The 23805-nt window shown below is 33.6% G+C and overlaps 1 protein-coding gene and 2 long non-coding RNA genes across 11 annotated transcripts in view; 1 reads left to right on the forward strand and 2 right to left on the reverse strand.

Annotated features, from left to right (window-relative positions):
• Nucleotides 1-21: 21 nt before the first annotated feature.
• On the forward strand, nucleotides 22-1048 carry LOC148908747 (uncharacterized). The gene is made up of 2 exons (XR_016120677.1): nucleotides 22-136; nucleotides 825-1048. It is a non-coding gene; the product is annotated as an uncharacterized LOC148908747 (long non-coding RNA).
• A 472-nt stretch (nucleotides 1049-1520) lies between these two features.
• On the reverse strand, nucleotides 1521-6542 carry LOC116305928 (uncharacterized). The gene is made up of 3 exons (XR_004198209.2): nucleotides 6409-6542; nucleotides 6201-6277; nucleotides 1521-5133 (listed from the first exon to the last, which is right to left on the reverse strand). It is a non-coding gene; the product is annotated as an uncharacterized LOC116305928 (long non-coding RNA).
• A 530-nt stretch (nucleotides 6543-7072) lies between these two features.
• LOC116305898 (uncharacterized) overlaps nucleotides 7073-23805 on the reverse strand; it is a 30571-nt gene continuing 13838 nt past the window's right edge. For 2 of the 9 annotated variants that reach the window (XM_089035317.1, XM_089035325.1), the window contains 22 exons: nucleotides 22709-22783; nucleotides 21737-21794; nucleotides 21178-21252; nucleotides 17802-17885; nucleotides 17493-17558; nucleotides 17337-17399; nucleotides 16859-16921; nucleotides 16527-16589; nucleotides 16076-16156; nucleotides 15189-15239; nucleotides 14436-14498; nucleotides 14159-14221; nucleotides 13876-13935; nucleotides 13672-13734; nucleotides 13465-13527; nucleotides 12539-12601; nucleotides 11817-11963; nucleotides 11529-11604; nucleotides 10778-10889; nucleotides 10162-10221; nucleotides 9480-9584; nucleotides 7073-8710 (listed from right to left, as the gene is read on the reverse strand). In XM_089035317.1, coding sequence (XP_088891443.1) covers nucleotides 8606-8710; nucleotides 9480-9584; nucleotides 10162-10221; nucleotides 10778-10889; nucleotides 11529-11604; nucleotides 11817-11963; nucleotides 12539-12601; nucleotides 13465-13527; nucleotides 13672-13734; nucleotides 13876-13935; nucleotides 14159-14221; nucleotides 14436-14498; nucleotides 15189-15239; nucleotides 16076-16156; nucleotides 16527-16589; nucleotides 16859-16921; nucleotides 17337-17399; nucleotides 17493-17558; nucleotides 17802-17885; nucleotides 21178-21252; nucleotides 21737-21794; nucleotides 22709-22783 — 1659 coding nt within the window. In that variant the 3' untranslated portion in view covers nucleotides 7073-8605. The remainder of the gene's footprint in view (nucleotides 8711-9479; nucleotides 9585-10161; nucleotides 10222-10777; nucleotides 10890-11528; nucleotides 11605-11816; nucleotides 11964-12538; nucleotides 12602-13464; nucleotides 13528-13671; nucleotides 13735-13875; nucleotides 13936-14158; nucleotides 14222-14435; nucleotides 14499-15188; nucleotides 15240-16075; nucleotides 16157-16526; nucleotides 16590-16858; nucleotides 16922-17336; nucleotides 17400-17492; nucleotides 17559-17801; nucleotides 17886-21177; nucleotides 21253-21736; nucleotides 21795-22708; nucleotides 22784-23805) is intronic. The other 7 variants (XM_089035318.1, XM_089035323.1, XM_089035321.1 and 4 more) reach the window with 7 other exon arrangements.

Genomic DNA, 23805 nt, shown 5'->3' on the forward strand with positions numbered 1-23805 from the left:
TCTCAAGGGGTTCGTGGACATCTAACAAACTTTTTATGTTCCGCCATTTTGAACTGAACGACAAGAAGCCATCAAAGTGTTCCAAAAATGTCAAGAAACCAGCCGTAATAAAGATCCTAGACGTATGAAACGAAAGGTAAAGTGAAATATAAACTTTGTTTAACTACCAGGAATAGAAAACTAAGTGAAAATCGTTGATTTTTGAGTATTTTTTTGCTCGCCAATGTTGAAAAACGATTATTAAACAGCTTAATGGCTTCCTTCGTATTATGTCTTTATTTGACTGTTGAGAAACACTGTACAAACCCGCGCCGATAGGAACTTAGACTGTTTTAGGTTTAATTTCAAAGTAGGCTCTTCTTTGATCGAATAGGGACAAAACTAAAAAGATATAAATCAAAGACAATAAGATCTTCAAAGAAATTACATACAATGTAGCTTTAAACTGCATATAGGTTTGTTTTTGCTTAGATTGCAGTCATTTGGAGAAGCTTTATGCCTTACTTATATATTAAACCACACCACCAAAAACAAATCACTTTTTTAAAAGAAAATAAGAACTGCAGTTAACAACATTTATATAACAACCTTTTTAGGCTAACATGGAAAAATATAGGTTCTTATACGCGGGCTTTTACTATATTGTATTATATTCAGTTGTACCTAGTCAATAACCCGTAGAAAAAGAATATCTCTGTAAGTTATTCCACCCCCTCCCCCATATTTCATTCCTAGATTCATATATAGAAAACATTCATTCATTGTCTTGTTTCTTTCGTTCTTTATCTATCTATTTATTCAATTTATCTATTAATTTTTATTAGGCTACCGAATCATGGACGCCATCATAGGAATGAATCGAAAATTCAAGAGGCTTTTTCAATTCTGCTAACAAGAACGAGTCCGATATTCAATCTACGTGTTATTATTGGTTATGTAAGCGTCAGGTTATACAAAATATCAGGTTTTTTTACCGTTTTTCTCCCCGTGAAGTTTGAATGTTTTACATGTATGTGTTTTAACGTTGTATAATAAACGAGTTTTACAATATTTTGGTGTTTGTTTATTTCGTGGTTAACCCCTTTTCAAATTTTCGTTTTTTTTCCCGCCAAAAAACTTAGAATTTTTTTTAGGCTTTTTGTCACGTGATCTGCTCCATGGATCAAAGCTTTTCCCCGCCCAAAAACTTAGAAATTTTCAGGCTTGTCACATACAACCTTAGCCCTGCTTAGCTCACTGCACCACACCCATTTGCACCTCTGTCACTTTTACCCTTTGCCTACCTTACCACCTCTACCCCACCCATCTTATTCCCCTAAGCACCTCTTTGTCTCTTTAGCACCTTTACCCTTTGGCTAGCTTACCACCTCTACCCCACCCATCTTATTCCCCTAAGCACCTCTTTGTCTCTTTAGCACCTTTACCCTTTGGCTAGCTTACCACCTCTACCCCACCCATCTAATCCCCTTCCTTTATTCTGCTAATTACCCCTTTGTTTCGTTCAGACAATAAACAAGACATTAAATATTTATAAGAATTTTATTCAGTAATTAATTCCAGGCATTACAAAGCCCTATGACTTAAGGTACATCAATACCATTAACTTCAACAAATAAACCAACAGTATACAGCACAAGTGCACAGGCTAATGGACAAGAGGCAAGTTGAAGGTAAGGGTTCAAATCCAGGTAAGGTCTAGGTTCTCAGATGAAAAATTGGACAAGCATAAAGACAGCCACCCACAAGCAAGGAACAAGGCAAGTCTGGAATGCACAGACAAGGTAAGAAGGATTGGCTCAAAAAAAAAAAAAAAAAAACAGAAATGGGCTTTAAAGAAAAAAAATTCAAATTGGCTTTAAAAATTAAAAAAAATCAAATTGGCAATAAAAAAAATAAAAAATTGTGAAAAAAAGTAAAAAATCCCCATAAATTTTGAAAAAATATATACTAAGTCTTTTTGTGATTTTTTTTGCCCCTAGGGTAATTAGGCGAAGGTCCCTGAGATCAAAAGTTCAAACCTACCCTCCCCTTAAGAAAAAATGGCCCTCAACAAAGTGTTAAGGGCCACCCTTAAGGGTTTGGCATAGGATGAACTGATGACCTCAGGGACAATGCATTTGATTACGATTCTCAAGACATAGGTGTTGCTTGATTAAAAGACTGATATTGAATGCTAAAAAAGGCATAAAACTGATGTTGTACTTTGTTAAAAAGAATTCAAATCCAATTGTAGTACCCAAAACAAAATATATTCCCAATACGAAGTGATATTTTTAGTGAGATCATTGGAGAAATTTAGATTTTTTAAATGAAAAATTTAACGATGGTGAACACCAGTTTTATGCCTAGTATATAGCAATAATTTGGCCCAGCTAAGACATGGAACTTTTTTTCAATTTGAAAAAAGCTGCCTTAAACTGATTAGAGGGTAGCTTGCATGGAGCTTTATGAAATTCCTAAAGTCTCAATTTTCGATGGTTTCTTTTCGATGACCGATTTTAGATACCTCACCCCAACACTTAATATTTGATCAATGAAAAGTTCCATGTCCACACTGAGCCTTACCAGTACTTGTAACAGAATAGACTTCGCAGGATCGCAGCCAACCATGGTGTACGGCAAGGTATAGCATGGTGTGTTATAGTATGCTTTTAGGATGAGATCAGAGTCAGCTTATCCTGGTACCCCAAGACTGTACCATGGTTTACTCAATCCTACAGTCTATTCTGCATTACAGCAAGAGTTACAAATGGTATTTTATGCTGACCAATCCTTCTTACTATGATAAAACATAAGCTGGTTTGAAAAGGTTCCCTTTCAATATATTGTTTGCAACCGAGTATGCACAATTTGAATTTCTTTCAATAAATTGTTTCCAAATGGGTATTTGCAATTTGTTAAAGTCCAAAGGTAGTGTCAAGAAAATGCTATTGAGCCACCTTAATGTGAATTAATTTAAAAGACAATGTTTTCAATTATTTCAGTTAATCATTCCAGTGCCTGAAACATGGCAACATATAATTTGACTTGTAAAATAAAATTTTGAATTTGAAATCATTTTTACGAATAAATCTCTTTTCAGAGTCAGACAGAAATCAACTTAGTTTTAGTATACCATTTGTTATCTCTTGTTGTACTTTTAACTCAAGCAACACCTTTGTCAGACTATGAGATGAACACACCAAGCCCGGTGAAATACTGATGCCAAATTACTTCTTGTTTGTTTGTATTTTTTCTGATCAGGTTTATCAGTACTAGGTAAATTTTATGGAGAAAAATCAAATCACTTATTGTTTTGAGACTTTCAACATTGGTGATTAAGTAAATGGAACCAAAAATAGATACTGAATCTTGAAGGAAACATCAAGATTGAAGACATCGTGCAAAGAAATACCATAACAGTTGGAGCTCTGGGAGAAAAGAATTTTTCACAATTCTTGGAGAACCCTTTAAAAAAGGCATTCATCTTTTTATGTCTTTAGGTTCTAGCCAAACAATGTAAAAGAAGGCCAAAAATGAAAATATTTAGATAGTATTTCTATCTGGCCATTGGTGTGTCCACTCATAGTCCTAAGTTAATACATCTTCACCACTCTAAGAATAAATGGAACCATTTCTAGAGAAACAATCCCACTGAAGAGTACAAACACTACAACCACTTGCAACAGGTAATGGGCCAATAAGTTGACTACAGTAGTACAAAATAAGTTCAATTTGTACTAACTGTACTAAATGAGAAATTGTCTTTGGTAGAACATAAATCTCTTGACCATGATACTTTGTTGAACGTATTTGAGTGAATTAATTCAAATGACTCATCTGTTGCTCTGCAAGTTTTAGTGTTTGTAAGGTAACTAAGAACTTGTCGGAGAAAAGTAATTTAGAAAATTGTACCTTCCAACCAACATCCTCTGGATAACTTGAAATGAATGTAACACCAAAATACATGGTCTACCATATCTTTAAATAGCAATGTAAGATATTCAGAAAAACAACTGGATGATAAAAGAGGACATTGGTGGAAAAATACAAGACTTAATGCTGGTAAATTATGCACTTGACTTACCATGTTGAAGGGAGTGAACCAGGAGTGCAGAATGTAGCAGGCAAATGTTTATTAAAGCATCATAATATATGGTGATCAAAGAAAATAGAACCACACAATCAAATATGCTTCTAATGCATCAATGAGAATAACAATCATCATGATATATACAGTATCCTGTCACTAACCATGGTAGCAGAACAAGTTACAAAATTAATAAACCAAGTTGAAAGCCAAAAAGAGATATTTGTGTATTTTTTTCTCTCTCTTTAATTTAAAAACAAAAACATATTTTTAGTAAAGTGATAGCATACTGTACAGATGGAAGCATGTCAAACAATGAAATTGTTTAGGAAAAAGCATTTTTCTAAATTTTGTGATTTTCATGGAATTTGCCAAATCTGATTCGAAAGCCAAAGGAAGGATGGGAAAAAGGTGATGTCTTAGAGCAATGAAAATCCTTCAAACTCAAATGCAAAATACTTAACTAACACTTGCCTCATGGGAAAAATAAAAGTAGATTGCAAATACACAAAATTTTGAAAGAAACTTTTTCATGTACATGACAAAAAATCAAGATCAATAAATATTAGTCAAATGCAATAAAAGGCAATCAAAATAATACATCAATCAAATATATATCATAATATGTAGAGTTGATCCAAGCCAGCCAGTCATCAGGTCCAAAGGAGACATTATATGTGCATAAGTTACCAGCATTTAGTAAATTGTAAGAAAATTCAAAAGTTGTGGTCACTTTTCATTTGTAACGAAAAGCTTGCACAACCTTTGATATTATAAGGTCTAATTCTTAAAGTGGTGAAAACAAATCTACATACAACAAAGCATTATATGTAGATAAATTTAATATTAAAGATTATTCACCAAAGACAAAGTGAAGATCAGCCAATATTTGAGGCAAATACCAACCAGAATCCACTCAATAATTGGTGAATAAGTATTTAGTAAAATTACATTGGTGCTCAATCAATTCAAAGGAAATTGTTTTCGCTGGTGTAATTTTACTAAATAACATCTAAGACTAACACTTATAGATTCAGCTAGTCTTTCTTTCCTTGATGATTCCACTAAAAAAACAATAAAAGTGTCAGTATGATGGTCCTCCAAGTTAAGTAAAGACTAGGGGACCCTTCATTTTATACAATAAAAACAATTGGACCATTTTTTTTAAGTACAATGGAGCATGGAGTCATATTACAAGGGAAGTCTTAGGCCCTGTCCACACTATGCCGGATAAATTTGAATCTGCAACTTTCCCACTGAAACTGAAAAAAAAGTTTTCCGTCCACACATGAAAACGCATAAAATGTTTCGTGTCCACACTAGTCCGAGCAGAGGCGGCAAAAACGCTTCATTGCACATCTGAGCATGTGCATCGAAGCTGAAATTGAGCCCGCGGTCAAATTTTAGCCTTCCCGCCATGTTCCCATGACAATCATGACGTCATTGTATTCGAAAAATTTCGGATACAAAATGTTCTACATCTATACTAATGCAGCTAGTAGCCAGTGTTTTCAAATTGTTCCACTCTGGAGACCGTATTCAAAAAAATTCGTTTTCAGTGAAGAATTGTTCCGGATTTGCCCGGACTAGTGTGGACGGTAGGCCTAACCGAATAAATAAAACTTCGGATTCAAATTTATCCGGCATAGTGTGGATGGGGCCTTAGGGGTGCCCTACAAAGGAGAATTTGTCAACCACTCCCTTCTGACAAAAAATATTGTGTTGACCGTAGTTTTTACTGAAATAAAAGCAATTCCGTAAAATTGGACTTAATGCTTTAACTGTCTTTTTTTTTAGGAAAAGGAAGAAAAATTACCAACATAATTTGTCGTTGGAAGTAGGTTACAAATATTCGCATTTTTACTGAAAAAAGGAAAATCATATCTAAACTAGCTTTGAATTCTTTTTGCATTTATGCTATAGAAAGGTTTTTGAAGTCGGAACAAGAAAGTTAGCAAAACTTTTAGCCTTGAAAGTCTACCACGTGCAACAACCAAACAAGATGTCAGAATTAAATGCTTATTTAAGCAGCGAAAAATTCTAGAAAACCTCAAATAAATTCATGCAGGGGAAGAACTCAATCTTATCTTAAGGTTTGTCTAGTCTAGCCTAGTTTTGAAGCATTTCTTACCGTGTAATGGTCGAAGTTTCTGTTCACACCTCGAAGCTTCACTCCAGCCGCCATCTTGTTTCTTCTTTTCAGAGACCCTGAAGCATGATGCAAATGCTTATTTAACGGCGAAAATTTTTAGAAAGCCTCAAATGAATTCATACAGGTGAAGAACTCAATCTTATATTAATGTTTGTCTAGTCTAGTCTAGTTTTGAAGCATTTCTTACCGTGTAATGGTCGAAGTTTCTTTCCCCTCCTCGAAGTCGCACTCCGCCCGCCATCTTGTTTGTTCTTGTCAAAGATACCATGAAGCATGATGGGTACACGTGCTTCACTACCACAGGAAGCCCATGGCGATGATGATGACCAAGTACCTATACATAAACAAGCTTAGTACTTACAAGCTTACAAGTTTAATGCAGCTGATGTGCAGAGATCATGGGTGGCATGGATGGCATAGCGGTTTATCACTTGCCTCTCACCACTGTTGTCCGGGTTTGAGCCCTGGTCCAGACTGGATCATATGTGAGTTGAGTTTGTTTGATGTTGTTCACTTCCTTGCCACGAGGGTTTTATCCGGGATCTCTGGTTTCCTCCCTCTGTAAAAAGCAACATGTGAGTTAAGTGTCATATATTGTAAATATAGAATGTAATGGTAGTATGTGTCGAGGGAGCCTCATGGAAGATCGAGCCCTTTTAGGTAGTGGTGGTTGTAAAATACCTATAAAATATATATCAATCCATCTTATCCGTATCATCCATTTTATCCATTTCACCTATCCATCCATCCATCCATCCATCCATCTACCATCTCATCAATTTATTTTATTCATTTCACCCATCCATCCATCCATCCACCCACCCATCATCCATCTATCCATCCTCACGCCATTCATAATAAAATTATTTTATTCTTTCTTGCTTTCATTTACAAGTTCCATGCATCATCGATATCATTATCATGTATCATATCATTATCATGTTTTTCATTATCAGGCATCATCATCAACATCATTATGTATTATTTTATTGATCATTTCAATATAATGCACCATCATGCATCATCATCATGTATCATCCCCATCATGCACTAATTGGGAATGGAACAATTTCAGTAAAGAAAAAAATTGGGGGCATTTGGAAGCTGGAAAGTGGGATTTGTTTAAAAAAAATTGGCTGGGAAATGGGAGTGGTATATCCCCCCCCCATGCCCCCTAGTAACAAATAGTTATGGAAGAAACTGATTTGGTTGGCAAGCTGTCAATGATATTTCTGGATTAAATCATGCAAGCTCTGTAAAGAAATCTTGACACTTGGTACATTTCATGGTGACAAGGTGTCAAAGATATCATGATTAAGATTGAAAATACACAGTGTAATATCCCCTAGATATAATCATTGCCAAACCAGTGTAAAACAATATCTTTTGCAGTGATACTTTATTAAATCATTTGTCACCTTTCCTAGCAAACTCCATAATTTGAAATCAACAAAAGAGAATGAACACATAGAAAATAATCATATACAAAAACTCCAAATATCAAATAGAAAATAACCAATATAATCAATTTGTTATGGCATATGTTGAGCCAAAAACGTGTTTGATAATGCTGTAATTAGTTATTTTGTTCATATATACACTAGACAACATAGTAGCCAGTTGAAATATGGGCAGAAAACAGTAGAATAGATTAATCTCTGGCATTGTATTTAAGACACAATAGTCTAATACACCGCCCCTATTGTGTAAGGGAGTGAGCGCCTCATGACGACACTAATAGGGGACTAATTGACCAATAGACTAATAGACCCCCTAAAAATTAATTTATTATCTTCAATGCGAGGCTAACACATTAAGAAATTCCATTGAAAAAATTCCAAATTCCCTTAAAAAAAGGTTTGATTTCTTTGGTATTTTGCCGTTAGCCTAACATCCAAGGTAATTTTAAGAAAGGTTCATTACTAGCTATATTATACATTTGATTTGATAATATAAAACAGCATTCTGTATGATAATTAGGTCATAGGTAGAAAGCCAAAGTCCATGGTGTATGAAATGGTGCATAAGATTAACTTGAGTTCTCTTGACCCAACATCATTAATCGGTAGAACTTTCAACAACCTGTAAAGCACAACACATAGGCATGTTTTGCACAAGACAGAGAACTAACAGGTATGGTAAATCATTCTCAAAAATGTCTGAGTTAGGGCATTTTTTTTGAACTGAAATAACTATCACACATTCAAACAATCATAGGTATAGAATCACTGCCTCTCTTGCCCCAAGTAGTCCAATTTTTGATGACAAGGGCATGGTTCACACAGGTTCTACATCAGGAACCAAGCAGGGGCTGTACACAGAAATCTTTTGACATCTTTCCAGTTGTGCAAATAAGGTTTTTTTGTATAGTGATGCCTTGATTGTTAACTGCCTCCCAAACGACGTCCTCTTGACACAGAGATGAAGTCTAGAGCGTAGACCAGGATCATGGCAAATATGACAGCAATAAGAGAGAGAAGGTATGATTGCTGAAACATCAAGATGAAATAATAATCATTAGTCAATAATAATAATAATAGATTTTAATTTGCAAAAGTAAAGTATTTTTGAAATGACATTACTGTAACTCCAAATGTTTTATTCAGATTTTTTATTTAGAATTCTTTAAGTCATTAGTGGTTATAACATCCGTAATAGTATATTCAGATAGAGAAGTTTTTATTTTTCTTCATCCCAGTTACAGCCACTCTCAATTACACGTGCCACTCTAGCGATTATTTTTGTTGTGACAAAGAAGCTTTTGGTGGACGTCAATCAAGGCGTTTGCATGACATTCTATAGGCACGTGCCCTTATAGCTTTGTGTTTTCCAACAATGTTATGGAAACGCCTTGTGATTAAAGTCCACCAAAACCTTCTTCATCACGACAAAAACAATTGCTAGGGGGCGTGTGATTGAGAATGGCTGTAACTCTAAAGACGGAAGAATAATTTTGAGTGATTTGGGTTCTGACTTACTGAAATTTTCATAAACATGCGAACTCTGTCTGCAAGCTGCACACTAAAATTTGGTTTTTCGTTGCCGTCAATCAAACCCAATCAGTCAGTACCTTTCATACTTTTGACTGGCGGCAGCAAAAAACCAAATTTCAGCATGATACTCAGAGACACAGGGTTTGCATGCTTATGAAAATTGCAGTAAAGGCTGGTTCACACTAGAGATGGAATCAGAAGCGTGTGAAACTGAAACTACTTCCAAGTCCTTAGAACAGCATCAATTTAATTATTATCTTCTTACCATCTTACTGACTTTGTCTTGTTCCTCCTTTATATTCTTACGCCATTCTGCCTCTTGTAGTTTTGTTTCTTCTGTGGATTGCAGTTTTTCTCCCACAGTTGATTTCTTAAACAAAATGTAACAAAATAGCTACCTTAATTATTACTATGGATTAAAAAAACTGCAGGGCCCATTAAAAGATAACAAAAGATGATATAATTTGTGCTTGCAATGATACAGTATGCATTATATTAAAAATATGTTTATCTAAAAAGTCTATCAGTAACAACCAAATTAATGGACTACTGCAACCATATTATCAGGGGGACAAAACAAAACAAAGATGAAGGAAAATATATAGAGCTATGTGCTTGTCTTTCATTTATGGGTAAAGGTGAACAATGTGTCCCTTAATGTGACTTTTGTTGTATTTTCTTGTGGTGTGTAACAAAGCTTTATTAGCCCCCTTAGACGTCCCATAATGCCTTGCAATTCAAGATGGCTGCCATATCATGGAAGTAATCCATTGATCCAACCAAGAATGAATCATGAATCATTAGGTGTCTTAATAAACTGCAATAAGGGAAGCTTATGAAAATAATGGCTTAGTTTGACCTTTAAAATTATGATAATGCAAGCACAAAGAATGAGAGAAGGAGAATGTCGAGGATAGCGCTGACTGCAGAATATCTATTGTGCACACCTGTTTCATGGACTCCTGTTTTTCCTGTGCTTCAAGCTCCATCTTATTGCGCAGTGCATGCTGAGAGAAATTACATGCAGCAGTGTTAAGTGTGCATATTTTACTTAAAGAATGTTACTTATTGCACATGTGCACAGCATTTACTAGACATTATAGCACAAAAGGAAGAAGTTGACTATTGCCTTTAATAATCACATGCAAGTATTACTATCTTATATTGATTTGATCAATAAATTGCCATCTTGCAGATGAATGAATATTATGCATCTCCTTGTAAGTCTTATCTAACCAAACTGCTGGGACCTGCACAATAGACCTCTTTCTGTGCTTAGTCACTACCTTCCTTCACACAGAAGATTTTTATGTCATATATTCCACGTAAAAAACACAGGGTGTAGGAGAGACGCAAACACATTTAGCTTGGGCGCAACGTTTTCCTGTTTCAGACCATGTGTCATTCTCTTGACAATATATTGTATCTATATTTATGTGTCTTTTAAAGTGAAACAGTTAATAAGCAAAGACATAATATTCTAGGGAATGACATGCGGTCTGAAATAGACAAGACATTCCCAAGCTCAAGAGGTCTATATACTAATACTGCATTGACCATTACCTGTTGCTTTATCTGTTTTTCATGCTGGGCTCTACTTTGCAGTTCAAGATCCCTGTGTGATCCTTGTAGCTTTGCATAATCGGCAGATAACCTGTTATTCTCTCGGCGATATCTATTACATAAAGCAGTTCAAACAGAGTCAGATAAATGATCATCATGGATTAGACTGAGATAAGGGAATATCATCATAAATCAAAGTTAATCTTTGAGCCAGCACAGACCATACTAGTCTCTATAATTGATATTTTGTTTACATCTAACATCCAGCTAATCTGAAACAGTTATGTGGCAATGGTGTCACTGCAAAAATGAGGTGTCATGAAGCCTGTGAAAACTGACCAGTGAAAAATAAAAACATAATCATAACAAAAAAAATAGAAATTCATTCATTATTGTGTTCCTGTTATCAAGTGCTCATTAGCAATATGCTTTCAAGAGGAAAAGTGATACCTCAATTTTGCAAATTTCGTGATTCTGAGTGATTGGCTTACATTTTTTCTCAGATCAGCTGGGTGCATTAGTTAGTTGTATATTTTATTATATTTTTTATGTTAGTTGATATATATATTATTATATTCTATTTATTGTAATTTTGAAGTGCTAGCCATAGGGTCTTAGATATGGCACTATATAAATTTTAGTTATTATTACTGTCATCATCGTAGTCATTATTATCATTATCATCATTAACATCATCATCATAACTAACATAACATGATTAATACCAATCACTCGTGCATTGTTGACTTACTTTTTTAGCTCACTTTCCAAGGTTTGAATTTTTTGTTTTAATGAAAGATTGTCTTCTGACATTGCGCTAAGCTCAACTGAAATGCAAGAATATGATACGGGATAAGAATAAAAAACTCTAAACAAGAAGAAAAAGAAACAATTGAAAATAACAAAGAGTTAATAAATAACAAAAAGTAAATCAATCAAAGACTTCTAATGACAAAATTTTTGGTGGAAAAGATAATAAAATCTACAGAAAACTTTTGGACAGGTAATCTCGATAACAAATAAGAGTATATAAACCTACCTTTATTTTTTCCTGCTGACTCTGCACTTTTAGCAGCTTGTTTTTGCATCTCTCTGGCGGCATTCTTAGCAGCTTCAACTGCTTGTTGCTCACAGTTCTTTTCTACTTGCATTAAGTCTCTCTCTCTTGAAAGTTCATTGATTTCACCTGTGGAAAAAAAGAATGAAAAAATGGGATGAGAACTGGAAATGGTTATGAAAAGGACAAATTAAATGTGAGAGTGATTTTATATTCCCCTATCAATAAAATATAAGTCTGCAGTACTAAATTAATACTAAGAGATAACTAGCTAAAAACTAGTGTAAGCTGCATCGGTGTTTTTAATGAAACAGTCATGATAAAAGAGTAAATTTTACACCGTAAAAAAATGAAAAAACTTACTGACATTTCGGAAGCTAGTCCTTCGTTGGAGAAAATAAATTGGCTTTTCCTCTTTTAGTCTGATGAAGGGCTAGTGTCCAAAACATCAGTAAGTTTTTTCATCTTTTCACGGTGTAAACTTTACCCTTTTATCACTACTGTTAAATTAATACTAGTGGTAGTTGATAGTGGTATTTTCTTTTGATCAAATAAAATCATTTTTAGAACTTTCTATTTCAAGTTATCAGAGAAGTCTATTCACTATGACAGACTAAACTTGCACTACATCAGGCACATCAGCCCAACTGAGCGGGGGTTTCAAATTTAGTAAAATACTAGTACAGTGAATGTAGCACACTCACGTCTAAGAGAAGCTAAATATTCATCCTTTTTCCTAGTTAGTTCTTGTTCCTCTAATAATTTATCTGTAACACAACAAAAAGAAACAAAAACTCCTTATAGTGCCCCATGCAGTAATGGTGTAATTCATGCAATTTTGGAATCTAAAGTTAGAAAAGACAATGTTACATGAGACGATTTCTTACTTCAGATCAAAAAACTCACATCATGTTGAAGTTAAAATTACTCTAAAAAATCATTCTGTCTGGAATGCTACATGGCATCAAAAACTTTTCACATAAGGGTGCAAGTGCAAAAATTTTAGTTACAAATCTTCTCGTGTAACATTGCCTTGATGTAACAGTTTTTAAGTGGGAAACCTATGACACTGTCTGAATGCAGAATACCAGTACTTTCCAGTAAAGTGTAATAACACTAAATTGGCTTCCCATTTTTTGTATGAGCCATCCAACAACCACAATACATTATTTGCTATAATAATAATATAGTACATAAATATTATAATGGTATGGCATCATATCATGCAGCTTAAAAAAATTTGTACTATTTTCCAGGCATACAAAAACAGCAATACATGCTAACTATTTGCCCAACCATTAATCTTCAGCAACTGGGATGGTTTTATTTTTAAATGAAATAAATAAACTAACCCTTTTCTAGCATTAACAATCAACTTTTCAAAATTCCTGGCCAACTTAAATCATTTATAAAAAAGATGATTGATAATTTTTGAAAGTTCTGGGATACTGGTATACCATTTATTAATCAGAAATCAGAAATGGTATACCCAAGCTAATAAAGGAAGTCTTTTTTGTTTGTTTGTTAGTTTAAAAATGGAAAGTAATTTTTAGTGCAATGTAATTTGTATTAGAAGTGCCAAGTTCTGAAATTAATTTGCAACAGATGTACTTCAAAACAATCAAATCACCTCGTAAGTCTAAAATCTGCTGCTTGAAGTCTTTAGTGTAAGCCTGAGCATTTTTGAGCTCTTCTGAAAATAAACAAATTAACTGAACTAAGAAACAAAAAGAAATAGAAAAGAGAAAAATTTAAATTTAAATTTAAATTTAAAGCTGAGATTTGAAGCCCTAGCTATGGGTTTTAAAGCATAGATGACGAGTGTTACAAAGCTCACCTCTTAATTGTTTTCCTTGTTCATGTTCAGCTTCGACTAACTTTTCAATCTCAGAAAAATTATCTGAAAGACAATAAATTGCTTAGCAATGTGCTAGAGTATCATGAGGTTTAAGGAATGTAACCATTTATGCGACAATATAAAGATGTTCATTTGATTTTAGAAGTGTGAGTGTAACTTCTGAAGAAATGTCATTAATTTTACCTTCTATGTTTTGCATGCTAACAAGACCTAACTTTAAAGGGTTGGACTCTCGTTCATCTTCTGTCAAATCAAATAAAAGGGATTGTTCAGTAGCTGGAAATTAATTCCATCCTACTATTCTTTATTATGCAAGTACATCATCATGATGAAACACATTTTACATTGGCAATGTCCTAACTTAAATCTGCCAAGAAAGGATTTGATATTGATAGTATTGATGTTTTGTTGGGACAATGTCTCCAGGGATGCATTGGAGAAGTAAACTTAAGTTAGATATCCTTACCTGGTAAATCAGAATTTGCCAACAAAACATCATTTACACCAGATAATTTAGTTTCGTCTGATTCTACAAAAATCAATAAGCATGTTTAGTTACATTGTACACCCTTCAACTGATATGCTCTTAGTACTTTCCTTCCAAAATGAGTCTGCATATGGTATGCTTGATAATGACATGCACACATGCATTATGCGTGTATTTTTATATAAAAGTAGCAACATGCATTCTTGCACTCTTTGGAATGGAATATGCAATGGAATGAAATATGCAGAAACTGTACCTGTCCACTCAAGCAGTCTTTTCCTTCTTTCTTTGACTAGACCATTAACTTTTAGAATTTTATCTAAATGGAAGAAAAATTGCATCAATACATCTGCAAGTCACTGGACAATAGTAGTTTTTATTAATAGATAATACAAATATAGTCAAGAATACTGTATGTCCCTATAGAGTGCTCGCACTAAACCCGTAAAACAAATACTAATTTTTAGTACTAAATAGTAATAATCAAACAATAGGAAGCAAAGGATTCTGTATGAATTACTACTAATTAGTACTAAATATTATTCACAGGTTTTAATGATTAAAAAGAGGAGAGTAAAAAAACCCTTCAGTTTGGGCATACAATGTTTCCCATTTCAGACCATGACATTCATTTCATTGTTTAACAATTGCAATGAGAAGACACATGGAAATGGATACAACTATTCTAAAGAGAATGACACATGTTCTGAAATGAGAAAAAATTAGGCATAAAGTAGAGGAATTGCCCCAAAACTATGGAACACTCTACCAACTTATTTAAGAACTGCCGACACAATCGCATCATTTAAAACAGGACTTAAGACATTTTCATTTTGTAAAGCCTACGAACATTAATATTTGTGTTTTGATGAGTATATAGCAGGAACCTTTTTTTAAGTTTTACTCTGTAAACTCATTGAGAATTATTAATGCGTCTCTAAGAACGTTTCATTATTATTATTATTATTATTATTAATTAAAAATGAGTCAGAGAGAATAATAAGCTAACCTATAAGAATCTGTAGTCTTGACATATCTCTGTTTTTATTTGAAGAATTTTCTAAAAAAAATAAATGAAAGAAATAAAATTAATGAGAAATTAGAGTTAAGAAAACTGGAACAACTTAGTAACACAAAACAAACATAAACAAATGTCAATACAATGCTGGCAGAGTCTCTGAACCCTTTAGCGCCCATAGGCCACTGGAGTAGCCTTCTACATAAGGCACCCATAGGCCGCTCCAGTGGCCGAGATCAACAACAAAAATATCAGTGACATTATTGGCTACTTAAAAGATTTTTCTATCTTCATACTATGTACTTATTGACTGAGTGGGAGGACTGTACAGGAAAATATTTGGCTCGTGGTGATGCCATACCGACCAAGCGCAGTGACTTCCGTACAAATGACAAAGAGCCAAATATTTTCCCGTACAGCCCAACCTTACTCAGTCAATAAGCATTTTATCATACGACCCTCATGAAAAGAAAAATAATACGTTTGCAGGTTTCTAGCAGGGCTGTACGGATTCTTAAATCCCTGCTCGTTCAAAGCCGTATGGCCCTGCTCACACCATTTTCCCAAAGTTTTTTTCAAGACCACACGCCCGGGCAGATACGGGTCATATAATAAATGTATGTATCTTCCTTTTTATTACCATAGACTTGGAGATTAAACATCTGTGTAGTTTTCAATTTTTTTGTGTGGTCATTGATAACATAGATTTTCATATAACTAAATCCAAATAAATCATGGTGGTGATTATGGATGAAGACTCCATTTTGGCTTGGGCACAGAACCCACCCCAGTGATTTCGGGCCTGGGCACTAATGGGTTAAAAGTAATCTCTGCCAGCAGGATAATATGTCAATCGTTATAAAGATATAAATTCTTACGTTCATCACCGTCTTGATGGTCAAGACCATCAGTAAATGTAAGCTGGTCAACAGCCTGTAGATGATATTCCATGACCTCTTCTGTTGGGAAAAAAAGTTATATGTAACAATTTTTGTCATTTTTTTGTAATGGCTTATCTCTACCATAGTGTTTATTGTTGAAGGAAATATTTGTGTAGTAGAGTTCAAAACATGATCAAATTTTTCATGGGCCTCCAGTATGGCAAGATGATTTTTCTTGTATTTTTATTTCCTGAATTGAGATACTGTTCCTGTCGGAGCTCCCCAGGAAGCCAAGTTAAAGTTAATGAGTTCTTATGCTGTGTGGAACATTAACTTTAACAGCTTTAACTGTATATGGTAGAATCCCACCTGTATGAACAGATCCCATGTGCTGGGTCTATGCACAACACAAGCAGTTTACCCTGAAAAACTTTGGACTGTACCGTACCTTCTAGCTTGCTGATTTTGAGTTTATCTTCTGTGGCTTCTTCTCTTGATTTAGACAGTTTATCTGAAATGTAATAGAAGCACAGATAATTTGCAAATGCTAAATAAGAGATGCCTTCAACATTTCTAGTAGGCAGATGGTTTAATTAATAAGGCATTTGTATAAATGAAGTGGCCATACGATTGGGACATCGATTGGGACATGGAATGGGAGAATAGCCTCAGATATTGAAAATAGATGCAGAAGTTTACCTATTGCTGGCTTTTAATGCAATTCCTGTAAAGAATGTTTAGGTTTAATGCTACACTCCAATATATTTTGGATTCACTCACCAGTAAGATCTTTGACTTGCTCTTTGCTGTCTTTAAAGAGAGCTTGTGTCTCTGTGAGTTGTCCTGTTAGATATAAATAAAAATGTGAGTGATTATAGTTTTAAATAGGTTAATAGAGGGTAAGGTTACGGCATAGTTTAATTTGTTAAGGGACATTTCAATTTATATAACTGAGAAGGCAGAGGATGAACAACAAAACTTCAAGAATGCCTAGTTCAAATCTAGAGTGATTTCATTTGACCTGTGAAATACAATTTATCAATTAGGTAATTGTCAATTTGATCATTTTCAGATAGACACAAAGGAAAACAATGCAATTAAACTTTACAACCTCTAATTGACTACTGACTATGGTATTTCACAGGTGAAGAAACACCACTATAGCATTTTACTTCTAAATTCTATCAAGACAGAAGCACAGAATTGTCTCAAAACTAAGAACTGTGTTGCCCACAGCTATCTACATATTATTTCTTACCTTTAAAGCTTTCTAAATGTTGCTTCTTTAATGCAAGTTCATTCTCGAGTTTATTCAGCTTTGCTGCAATAAAAAATATTTTGATTTTATTCATAATGTCAGACTAAAAGGGGGAAAAAGCAATGGAATAGAGAGAAAGTAAGGTAGTGATTATACCCTGCAGTATTTTTAGATCATCACTACTGCTTTGTTCAGGGACTTCGTTGGCAAAGACTACTGTTTCTATGGGAAAGAAGGAAAGACTCAATTATCAGATAAAAAGTACAAAAAACTCATCCCTCCCTCCCTCCCTTCCTCCCTTTCCCCCAACATGCATGCTACAAATAAACTGCTAATGGGAAGAGGGCAACACAGCCTTGCATATTAATATGCTCCTGCTCTGGATGTTTCTGGACTTGGACATCACAGCAACACATGCCTATAATTGTACACACACACTGCAAGCTGCAATTACTCTGCCCTTACCTTCAAATAACTGAGGCTCTTGTCCAAGTTGTGAACCTAGGTTCTCAACACATTCTATTGGTTTATCATTCAGGTCTTCAGAATCTAAAGCAGAAAATACAAAACAACAAAATTAGTTACTTCATTAGCAGTCTTATTTACTGAATAACTTAGAAGCAATCATTGACTCAGACATGAAAACATTTTTTACTTAAATATATATATACCTAATCATTTGTAATAATATATAAAAAATAGTGCAAACAGCAAGTGAGATATTAAGATTAATGCAAAGTAAAGGTTTAATCATAGTGTTATCAAATTCAACAGAATTTGTTAATCAGCAGATTCAAATAATGGTACTGTAGTTTAGTTAGAATACAAGATATGCAACACCTCACTTAATAAAAAATCTTGTCCACTAAACACCCGAGAACATCTAATTTTATTCATCTATGATATATTCCTATATTGCTGGCTTGTAAATTGAGCCTTAGCTAGTCAAAATATATTCAGACTTTGACATATGTATCTATGATAATTAAATGCTAAAAGTTTATTATTGAATGTAATTTGACAGGTATCAAAAAAATCTGCAAATAATTTAGAGCAGCATTAAATTTTCTTGGATATTTTTAGGTTTAATTATCAAAAATAATAATAATTCACCTATAAATTATGTTCAATTCCACCTAAGGTTTACTGCTGACAATCCACTAGATTAAATACCAGGTTTTATGGAATACCATACATCAGAGTTGTTAACTCTCCATAAATATATCAGTACCCAGGTACCTGCAAAAACCTGCCATAATATTTTTACTTCTAAATGTATATTATGTATTGATGCCAATCGATAAATGTTAGCATATTTATTTAAACCTGATGCCTTAGGACTTGCCTTAGGTATAACAAGAATTGGATCCTTCAAACTGGCATGTCATGGCCAACCACACAATCAATTATTCAAATGAGATAAAAACTTTTTCACCACAGAATATATAGGTTATTATCATCAAGACAAAATATGTTCTGAACTACAATAGAACTTTGTTCAAAATAAAATAAAGTATTCCCTACTTTGGATTCAAAATCCTTAATCATTTAGAATTTTTAAGGAAACAATTAAGAGAATTGTTGTTTTTTAGCCAAATTTAAGGTGTTTCTGAGTTGAAGTTTTGGAGACAAAACAATAAAAGCAAATAAATTTGCTTTTTCTTTTATTTTCTTGGTTCACATTTCGTGCTGGAATTCCATTTTTATGTTACACCAAGAGGCACCAGACTAAATATTATATATTAACACAACTACATTATGAAATAAAGGTTGAAGTTTAAATATATAATAATTATTATATCTTAGATGTAAGGTATTATTTATAGACAAATAATATAATACAGTGGGCTTTTGTTTTAAATTCTTGTGCACAGCTGATATTAACTGGATGCTTTGCAGCCATGACAAATATCTTCTTTCTTACAGGTCACAGCTTTTTTAAAAATCTAGTTGCACCAGAGACCTTTGCACGAAATTAAAAATTCTATTAAAATGCATATTTTCAACAACAAAAAAACTATAAAAATCTAGCAAATTGCTGTCATTAAAATTTTGCGAAGAATGAACACACTCAGGCTCATTACGAGTCTATCTTGCACTTGTGTTAATCATATATTTCATACATCTCAGTTCCTAACGGCATATTAAAACAAAATTCATATGGTCCATCCTACCTGATAAGTAGACAAAGCAGTAACTATAAATAACTGGGGCAGGATTTGTTACCAACAATGTCTTATCAAGCTTGTAAGAAGCTAGAGTTTCCATTGCTATTGTCATTATTATTTGAGCTATTCCAACATTTGTGAGCTGTTTCCAAGCAGCATGGAAAGTTATTAAAGATGGAGACGTATGTACAGAGTGTGAATGTCTGTTGCATGTGTCTGTATTATTGTCCGCGGATTATCATACACTTGGCTGCCATCCATATGTTTAATGCAAATGAAGGTAAAATTCACCCAATCACTAGAGTAGTGGTAATATATACGCTAGGGCTATTAATCAAATCAGGAATTTTGACCATAAACCTTTAGAGATTAATTAAGCTATTGAAAAAAAGGCATAAAATATGTATTCCAAGATAGACCAGAAGCTTACTCTATTTTGTTGCAGTTGTTAAGTTGCACTAAATAATTTTTTTTAGTTTTGGCTAAATGTTTAATCTCGTACCTTTTCCAAATATATAGCATTTAGTAAACAATTATTTAGATGTTGACAAAAAAATAATAATTCAATGAAAATAGAGAAGTGAAGTGAAGTAGGGAAGCGAAAGCAAAAAATAAACAAATGAAAATAGTGTAACAATAAAGAGAAGAAAAGGAGAAATTAAAAATAAGGGAAAGTAAGAAAGAAAAAAAAGGAATGAAAAAAGAATTGAAAGAAGAAGGAAAAGAAAACAAAAAAGAGAAGAAAAGAAGAAAAGAAGGATGCAATGTAAATATAAACATTTTAATTCTGAATTAAAACATTAGCTAGCCATGGATTCTCTATCAGTTGTAAAGTACAGATGAAGGCACTATACACAATGCCCTAAAACTATTTCTCAAAAACCATATTTATTCCATATTAAGTGTTATTCTGTTCTGCTTTTGGTTGAAAATTTCAAAGAGCATTGTTGAGTTATCAAGTCACTGGTTTAAAAGTTAGACACTATTAGTAAAAGGCCACAGACTAATATTTTCTATACTAGTTTGTAAGGAAAACAAGTCACCCTAATGACAGAAAGTATACAGGTTGTTAAATAATTGAAAAATATTTTAATACTTATATTGTACATATTTTATTGGGAGATGCTTACATGCACATCACAAAATACTACACTACAAACTTACAACATATCATACATTAGCATATACCAACTTGTGTATTTCCTAAGAACACGTGCACTCATTGGTTAATTGGAGGTGAATATTGTATGATATTCACCTCTGAATCTCGGAATAATGAGTCAGCAACAAAATGGCGTCTGCCGGCAATCATTTTGCTACAATTTCCGATGAGGAAATTGAAAAATGAAAGTAAATGCCATTCCTATCAATACTAAAAAGGCAACAAAGCATGGCCTAAAAGTTTTGCTAAAAGTTATGCGTGAATTTGTCACACAAACTAAAAGTTTCTGTTCGTTTTTATTGAATCCTTGTATTAAAAAAATAAATTACTCTGTACACAAGTTGGTATATGCTAAAACAATTATTTGCCTCAGGCTCAGCTCGAAGATTCGCGTCTTGGTAAATATTCTCCGATATTCACTCCGCCTTCGTCGAATAATTGCTAAATATAATCTAATTAACAATAAAATGCTGAAATAATATTAATTTAATAGTAATGTAACTACACATACCTTGGGCTTTCTTAGGATTGTCTGATTGATATTCACTTGACTTCAGAACTCCTTCTCTACGCTTATCCAGTTGCACTGCAAAGAACCATATAGAGAGTCAAAATTAATGCCACCCATTATATGAGCTAATTTTAGTGCTTCAACCTTTGTAGCAATGCTGATACTGAAGCTGAAGAGAAATCATTCAGCACATGGTATATTTTGAATCAAACAAATAAAACATCTTGAATAGAATAAAAAAACAACTTCTGTACTTTCTTTCCAGCTTCCTCTTTAATAATGTTTTTTGAAAATGGGCCAACAATAGAGGCAAACATTGTCGCTAAGTTTGCTAATAAAATATACTCCATTTCAAAAACAATTTCTTTGTGGAAAATAGTATATATTGTATAATCATTATAATATATTGTATAGTTATTATATATTATTGTAAGTGCATTGACCAAACACAACAGGAAAAATGATTCAATATATTACGATCAATCCAAGTATTGATGGCGATAACTTAGTCTTGTGGATAGCACCTAAGGACAAAGCTTACTTCAAGCATCTGACATACCTTTCATAGCAATTAGCTGTTCTTTAGCAAAATCACATTCAGCTTGTAAAGATTCAGTCTGTGATTGAAAGATAAGATAAAATGTTGACATTGGTTTAAGTGTTTGGGTGCCAAGAAGCTTTTAGACCAACCATAAACAAAGGGATCGTATAATATCATATTAATTTTGGTTAAAACTATAGTTTCAGGAAATATCCATAACCTTTTGACGTTGAGATTCCCAAGGAAGGGGAGTGTTGGGCATGTTTCAGTACTATCTTTGTGGAGCTTTCTCAAAAAGTTTCAAGGGGAGGAGACATGCATATAACATTATACATTTCTACAATATTGATTGACTGTTGAAGAATGTGCATCATGAGAAAGTGGCAGTGAAAGTGAATTGGTACTCCAAACACTGGGAGAACTCACACAGCAAGTATAGCAAGAAACTAGAAACAAATGATAAGACATGCAGCAGGAAATCTGTGTTTTACCAAATGAAGAAAAAGGAAGAGGGAATTGATTTGTGCTTAAAGGTTTTAACAGGCACAGAAGGAAATCATTAAGTTAGTTTTGTATCAGCAGCTTTAGTCACTAAATAGTCCATAATTAGTTAATTATTTCTAAACTAAGAAATTACATGTGCGTAGGTACACTGTTTTACAAATGAAGCCAGATCACTAGTGTAAGAGTAGAAGATATTCCATGTTTTTCATTTTTAATTCTTTTGCTTTCTATGAGACATTTATAAACATTATCAAAATTACAGGTGCAATGAAACAAATAGTGTCTTATGTTACATAGCCTAGAAGCAAAGGCCAAAATATTAAAAGAATTAGATGATTAACAGATACAGATATAATGATTTACTTTCTAATGGATCCAAGTTTTTGCACCTTGAATTGGTTTGATATTTAGAAGATTCTATTAGACAAAACAACAAGGTGACAGAGTGAGCCATAGGTGCAGTAGAACAAATAGTGCCTTACATACCCTAGCAGCAAAGGCTGCTTCTTTTTTCCTAGCTTCTTCCAAGTTGCTTTGAAATTCCCTTCTTTCTTCATTAGCCTGTAGAGTATGGATGTGAACCCAGTATTGGGTCTATATCAGTCATGTACGCAACTAATAATGTGACCAATAGGAAGCACAGGTGGTGTACTGGTGAGAGAGCCCGTCTCTGGTCAAGGCGACCCAGGTTTGAGTCCCATCAGGCTTGGTGTTGTATATGACTAGATCTTAAGTTGTTTGTTGGTTCTCTCCTGTGCTGTAAGGAGTTTTCTCCAGGTTCTCTGGTTTTTCCTCCCTCCACACAACTCAACGTTTAAATTCTAATTCGATCTATATTGGTAGCCTTATCAAGTGGGTTGCAAAACATGCTAAGCTTTCCATCCACCATGGAGTAGTAAATCCGAATAGATTTAGAATGACACTTAGATTTAGACCATGTAAGTAGGCCATAAGGACTTGTCAGTAGAATTGAAAAATAATGGTATTATTATTGGGCTCTTATTTGCATTCTCATTTTTGTTTCAAAACATTGATGAATTACTAGTGTTAGTAAAAGACTTTGCTCTATCTAGAATCAAGGTTAATTCTAGAGTATAGTGGGAATAATATAATATATTCCTATATATCTATTGATATTTTTGTACCATGTACTCATATTGCAAAACATTAAACACTAAATTGATCAAAATATAAATCCTAATCTTAATAGATACTATTGAAACTTCTAGGGAAAATGATTCCCACAGTTCTGAAAAGTATTTTGCTTTGACCAAGACTTCAAGGATTGTTACTGATTAGGCAAAAACTAAATGATTGATGAATGAAAAAAGGTAATTTTATTAGTAGCATTGATGAATTCTCCCATTTGCTGTAGTTAAGGTGGTGTTTTATGAAATGTGGGGGGGTAAAATGATATGAAAATCTCTGGCAGATCAAGGATGATTTTAAGGGAGTGGATGTTACATAGAAAAGCAGTATATTGCTTGGATTTCTATGCATTTCTATTTATTCATTATTCTTAATTTAACTCCAATGGGAAGTGGATGGACACCTAATTTTATTTCCTCTTAGGCCTACTGGAT

The sequence above is a fragment of the Actinia tenebrosa genome, unplaced genomic scaffold (genome assembly GCF_029948245.1).
Source record: "Actinia tenebrosa isolate PJP-AT-01 unplaced genomic scaffold, QUT_ActTen_1.0 PGA_scaffold3__52_contigs__length_22856419, whole genome shotgun sequence".
Taxonomy (NCBI): domain Eukaryota; kingdom Metazoa; phylum Cnidaria; class Anthozoa; order Actiniaria; family Actiniidae; genus Actinia; species Actinia tenebrosa.